Here is a 5,931-nt window from a genome sequence, read left to right as displayed (position 1 = left end):
ACAAACCTTGGTGCTAATCCAATTTTCTTCATGATAGCTTCCAGATAACTCCATTCTACTCTGGCATAGGGTTTCTAACTGCACAATGAGAATTAGGCTTGCTATTCTATGCTTAATAAAGTGCAGACATTTATATGCGCATACTTATACAATATTATCATCCGTAATAAGCAGAGTTTGTATTAGCCAGAAAAGGCTACACAGTACAATTTGTAAATTTGGGCCATTTTGGGCTGAGATCCAGCAACAAGCAGAGCCCAAGCCCTCTCCCACCACCGCAAAACCCCTTCTCACCTCCACACACACACACACACACACACACGGGACACGCCGCGGCAAAGCGAGAGAGAAGGGGCAAGGCGAAGCGGCGGTCTCGTCCACCTCCACCACCACCACCGGCGAGCGATGTCGGCCGCGGGGAAGGCGAAGGTGAGCGGCGGCAAGCGGGGCGGGGCCAAGGACCCCGACGAGGCGCCCCGGTCCGACAAGAGGCGGCGCGACATGGATGACTCCGACCCCGAGCTCGAGCTCGACAGGTGCCTCCCCTCCCCTCCCACCAGCTATTCGCGCCGCTGATCTCCGCTCCGCGCGTCCCGCTCGCGGCGTTGCTCGGATCGAAGGGACCGACGGCGAGGGCGAGGGTTTCCTGGCCGCTCCCCCTCTCGCGGGCGGTTCGCGTGTCGGATTTTGCGTGCGTTTGACTGATTTGGCCATGTGATTTGTTGGTGCTTGCTCCGATGGGATCCGCCGAGACAGCGACTTCAAGCAGATCGTGACGATGCTGCGCCACATCAAGGACAAGGCTCACAAGGACGGCCAGAAGAAGACCGAGCAGGCCATCTCCAGGTGATCCCCTCTCCCATCCACCTCCTCATGTTTCTCCCCGGTCGATTTCGCAATGCTAGTGTGCGCAGTGTTTCTACCAGCGCCACTCCTATGGGAGATTTGTTGCCTGCAACGGTAGGATTCAGTAGCTAAGAGTTTGTTATTTGTGTTTCTAATCTGCTGCATGCCCTGTATCTGAACCTGATGTATGCCTTGTATCTGAACCTGATGTATGCCCTGTATCTGAATTTAGGTTTCAGGAGTCTGTAACTGGATGGGAACTAGGAGTTACCAGTGTCATGTTGTTTGTGAATGATCAGGTGCCCTTTTGATGATTGGAGTAGTAGGTACTAATGCGATGACAGGGCTTAGAAGTATTGTCTGCACCAGTTGGTTTAACACGATTTATCCACCTTGTTCAGAGTGAACCATAGCTAGTTTTTTTAATCGAATATATGCATCACATCTCGCAATAGCCTGCAAAGATTTGGGGGTTATGTCAGTGCTTCTGTTTGCTGCATTGCATTTTGATATTGCAAATCTATGTTTGCATCACCAAAGTAGCAGGACAGCATACCTTTGTTGTCAGGTGTTTGTGACTGCTTAGGTCTCGTACGTAATCTTGCGCCAGTAGATCATAAACTCGTAAGAGACATTTTAGGCACTTTGTAATGTTGTGGCAGTTGACCTTTAACTCATTTACCAGTGCTTCTAGCCTGCTGTATGCCTGTACCTGAATTTAGGTCCTAGAAGTCTGTAACTGGATGAGAACTAGGATTTATGAGTGTTATGTTGTTTGTGAATGTTTGGGTGCCCATATGATGATAGGAGTAGTGAGTACTGATGCAATGATAGGTCTTGGAAGCGTTGCGTGCACCGATTGGTTTAACACAATTTATCTGGCTTCTTTGTGGAGCCATAACTAGTTTTATTGATCAAATATATGTATTCACCTTCCCATTTTTCTCCTGGATCACTCCCACAATAGCCCACAAAGACTTCGGTGTCATGTTACTGTTTGTACCTGCTGTGTTGCATTTAGACATTGGAAATCTGTGTTCGCATCACCAAATTGGCAGGACAGCATACCATGGTTTCCAGATTGGTCATGACTCTGTAGGTCTTCTATGTAGTGTCGTGCGGCTCGTGCCAGTAGATCATAAACTTATAAGAGACATTTTAGGCACTTTATAATGCTGTGGCAGTTGATCATAAACTTACAAGGAATGATCATTCCGGTATGAAGGATTGATTCATATGATGAATTGATAACATCTCAGTGTGCATATTCAGTGGCTCAATATTTTGAGCCTTTCCTGTCTAACAAAGGTCCCAAGTTATGTCTATTGCACACTTTTCAGCTGCTGGCAGAATTTACTTTACTAACAGATTCTTTTAACTTTCAGCGTTGCAACAGAGATTCAATCTATGGTACAGGACACCAAGACAAAGTTTGAGAAGGAAAGGTGAACAACCGAACTGTTTCACTTGCCTTTAACTTTCTGTGTGTAGGAATACAAATTTCTGCTATCCTGTTTACTCATTGCTTCAACATTAACACATAGATAAGCTAGTTCTTGATAATAAAAACTGTGAATGCTATTGATATGTACTCTGATTGCTGACAAATGCTACTGATTGCATTAGCAGGCAGAATGTTCTTAAAGCTGTAACGAAGGCTTCCAAAGAGGTTTTGAACTTCTATTGATACAATGATATACATCAGGTTATATAATATTGCCACAGTTTGCTTACCAGCTTTAATTGTATGCAATGCAGTGTGAAGGTTCATTGAAGACCGAGTACACCAAGTTTCAAGCCACTCATGACAAGTTCTCCAAAGACAAGGCTGCACACGTACAGAATTTCAGAGGTGTGCCGAATGTGCATCCACTACCACATTTTCTGAAGTCTGGCCTATATACACTCTACATGTTACAATAAATACATACTCTACATGTGGCAGGAGTATATGTTGAACATAATCTGCTCTTGTCCTAGCTTTTGACCCTAGAAAAACTGTAGCTGCATCCTTTTTGAATTATAACCATATTGCGTATAAATGAGTTTGTTATCTTGACCTGATACATGTAGGAGAATTATATTGCCAAACATCCAAAGAAAACATGTCCTTGTTAACCTTCAAAGCTGGTCGAACTGTGTGCAGTTTACAAAAAGTTGTGCTACTGGCTATTAGAATGCACTTCATTATTTATTATTTGTTTGAAAGGATGAGCCAATATCTTCAGGTTATACTTGTGCATACTGAGACCTGAATTTGTAGTTTCCTGCCACGTAATGAAACATCTCTGTTGTCAACTACTCCCTCCGTTGCAAATTACTCGTCGCAGAAATGGATGTATCTAGAACTAAAATACATCTAGATACATTCATATCTGCGACAAGTAATTCGGAACGGAGGGAGTACTTGCTTATCTACACATCGTGTTCTGCAGATCTTTTCTCAAAGTTTGAAGTTGAAAAGGAGAAACTGATAGTTCAGTATGAACTGCAAAGTAAGTATATGCTTACACTACTTATGCAGGAAGATCTTTGCTGTAATTTGTCTTCTAAACAGTTATTGTGTGTGGAAGATTCTATGCTCTTACTCAAATACTACCTGTTTAACAGGGAAGAAGGAAAAGACTACTCTTGCTGATCTTGAGAAAACAGTTTCGGAGAAGATAACAGATGCAGAAGAATCTCTGAAGAAGTTGAAGCAGGTCTGTTCAGCACCCTGCATCATTACTTGAACCGCCTTTCCAGTCTTGTAACCATATACTCCCTCTGTCCGAAAATACTTGTCCTAAAAATGAATAAAATAGATGTATCTATAACTAAAATAAGTCTAAATACAACCATTTCTAAGACAAGTATTTCCGGACGGAGGGAGTAATATTGCTTTAACAGAGTTGGATGCGTATCATTCGGTACCATGGAATTCTCTTTGACAAGTAACCCTGTGTTTGTCTCTCGCAGGGTGACAAATCCATCATCAAGCTTCGCAAGTCCTTTGCCTCGTTCCTGAGCCCCGACGATGAGGAGGACTGATCCGGCTCTTGCCAGATGGCCCGTCTTTCAGATCGACGTGGATAGTACATGGTTTTGAAGAACAGGGATGATGCACAGGGGAAAGAGAGACAGTAGGTTCTGTAGCGTTTCGGTAGCTTCACCCGCACGGCTCATACATACGGTTTTGGTGCTCTGATGTCCGTCTTTCAGGTAGACGCGATAGTGGTATATGATTCTGAAGAACAGAGATGACGCGCGTAGGTTCCATAGGATTTCGAATAGCTTCTTCACCCGCACGGCTCATGCGGTTTCGGTGTTCCAATGCACGATCAAAACCTAACTTTTCCTGCTCTTTGATTTATAACCTAGCACCCGGGTTGCTTTCTTGCACTCACAGCAGCCATTGCTAAGCTCCTGCCCGACCTCTGCTTATGTTTTCAAGCATGTAAATTCTCTAGCAGCCTTCCCCATGCCTGGACCAACAAGATTGAGTAAGAAACATATAGTAGTACTACATATACATAATATCGAGCAATTGTATTATCTTGGCATGTATGTTGTCAACGAAAAATAGAAAAGTTTACATCTATACTGCAAGGTTTTTAGGCTACTCCACATTGCATCCTTCCCTGGATATTGTAACCGGAAGTGGTAATCTGGATCTGAACTCTGAAGACGTCGTCGTTCCGCTTCACGTACACGTCGCCTCCTCGGGGCCTTTCACCTTGACCATGGCGCGCTTCAGGCAGTTCCGGCACCGGAGGTTCCACGTGCCGGCGGACACCATGGACGTGAACTGCGTCTCGCACTGCGGGCACCGGGCGGGGCACTGGAACGTCGGCGGCTTCGTGGGCGGCGGCGGAGGATGAGGGTTCTCGCTGGGCACCTGGTGGTACGACCCCGACGACGTCCACACGTACGTCCTCCTCTGCTCCTGCTCGCGCAGCACGGTCTGGCAACGGACGCACTTGGCCTGCCCGCCCGCCAGCTCGCCGCCGGGGACCTCCCTGGCCACCCTGCAGCGCTCGCAGCGGACGCGGACGAACCTCCTCGCGCGCGACGCCGAATCGGCGGCAGGTGGCGGCGGCGGCGCCTCGGGCGCGGGCGGCTTGGACGGCTTCGGCGGCGTGGGCTGCTTCGCCGCGTGGTGCGATCGGTACCACTCCTGCGCGGAGGCCGCGGTGGCGGCGGCGCTGCTGTGGTAGGGGACGTGGCCGGCGCCGGAGCCGGAGGAGAGGGCGTCGCAGGCCTGGCCTAGCAGCTTGAAGGCGCCCTCGGCGGCGGCGGAGCGGTTCTTGTCGGGGTGGACGAGGAGGGACAGGCGCCGGAACTGCCTCTTCACGGCGGAGGCGGATGCGGAGCGGCCCACGCCGAGGACGTCGTGCCAGTAGCCCGCGCGGTGCTGGGTCCCGGCCGCGGCGGCGTGGACGTCGTAGGCGGCGAGAGCGTGCGCGGCGCCGGGGAGCGACGGGGAGATCCGCCGGGCCTTGGCGGCCAGCCGGCGCGCCCCCGCCACGTTGCCGGCGAGGAAGTGCTCCTCCGCGCGCCGGAGCGCCCTCTCGGCCTCCTCCCTGTTGGCCGCCTCCGCCGCCATCTGCTCTGCGCTCGTCGTCTGTGTCTGCGGAGTCGGTCGCTATGGCGGTTGGTGCCGGTGTATATGAGAGTACTCGTGTATATGATGCCGCGCGCGTGCGTGCGTGCGCGCGAGAGAAGATCGGACGACGTACGGCGTGGGCTATGTAGCGGCCGAGTGGCCGACTCCAGGTCCAGATCGGAGGGGTTGCGGTGAACTCGTTTTTCTTTCGGATTGGGAGGAGATGGGCCAAAGAGAGAAGGCTGGACTGTGCCTCATGTTAATCCCAGCCTGGCCCAATGTTCAGACAGATAGCGCCACCACTCAAAAAACATTTCCTAACGTTTAACGTCTACAATACAATGAAAAACAAATAGCGTGCTATGAGACAATTGCAAGACCCTTAAAATATGCTATTAGCGTTCTATAGCCTGTTATTAGCAAGACATTGTACACTTATTCATTTAGCGAGACATTGCTCAGAACGCTATAGCATGCTATTTTTTTTCACTGCTACAATA

At 49.1% G+C, this 5,931-nt stretch overlaps 2 protein-coding genes across 3 annotated transcripts; one reads left to right on the top strand and one right to left on the bottom strand.

The window, feature by feature from the left end:
• Positions 1-289: 289 nt before the first annotated feature.
• On the top strand, positions 290-4,447 carry LOC123123682 (uncharacterized). Of its 2 annotated transcripts, none has more exons than XM_044544247.1 (8): positions 290-536; positions 757-846; positions 2,232-2,291; positions 2,476-2,515; positions 2,605-2,698; positions 3,282-3,341; positions 3,457-3,548; positions 3,805-4,447. In XM_044544247.1, exons 1-8 carry the CDS (start codon positions 406-408, stop codon positions 3,874-3,876), a joined length of 639 nt encoding a protein of 212 aa, XP_044400182.1. In that variant the 5' UTR covers positions 290-405; the 3' UTR covers positions 3,877-4,447. The 2 variants fall into 2 exon arrangements, with proteins under 2 accessions (XP_044400182.1, XP_044400181.1); XM_044544246.1 differs by having other exon boundaries at positions 2,473-2,515.
• On the bottom strand, positions 3,927-5,555 carry LOC123123681 (uncharacterized). Its single transcript, XM_044544245.1, has 2 exons — positions 4,422-5,555; positions 3,927-4,310 (listed from the first exon to the last, which is right to left on the bottom strand). The coding sequence occupies exon 1, from the start codon at positions 5,429-5,431 to the stop codon at positions 4,529-4,531; it is 903 nt and encodes a 300-aa protein (XP_044400180.1). The 5' UTR covers positions 5,432-5,555; the 3' UTR covers positions 3,927-4,310; positions 4,422-4,528.
• Between the last annotated feature and the right edge of the window lie 376 nt (positions 5,556-5,931).

Source organism: Triticum aestivum, chromosome 5D, assembly GCF_018294505.1.
Source record: "Triticum aestivum cultivar Chinese Spring chromosome 5D, IWGSC CS RefSeq v2.1, whole genome shotgun sequence".
Classification (NCBI taxonomy): domain Eukaryota; kingdom Viridiplantae; phylum Streptophyta; class Magnoliopsida; order Poales; family Poaceae; genus Triticum; species Triticum aestivum.
This window is presented reverse-complemented; position numbering and strand designations above follow the sequence as displayed.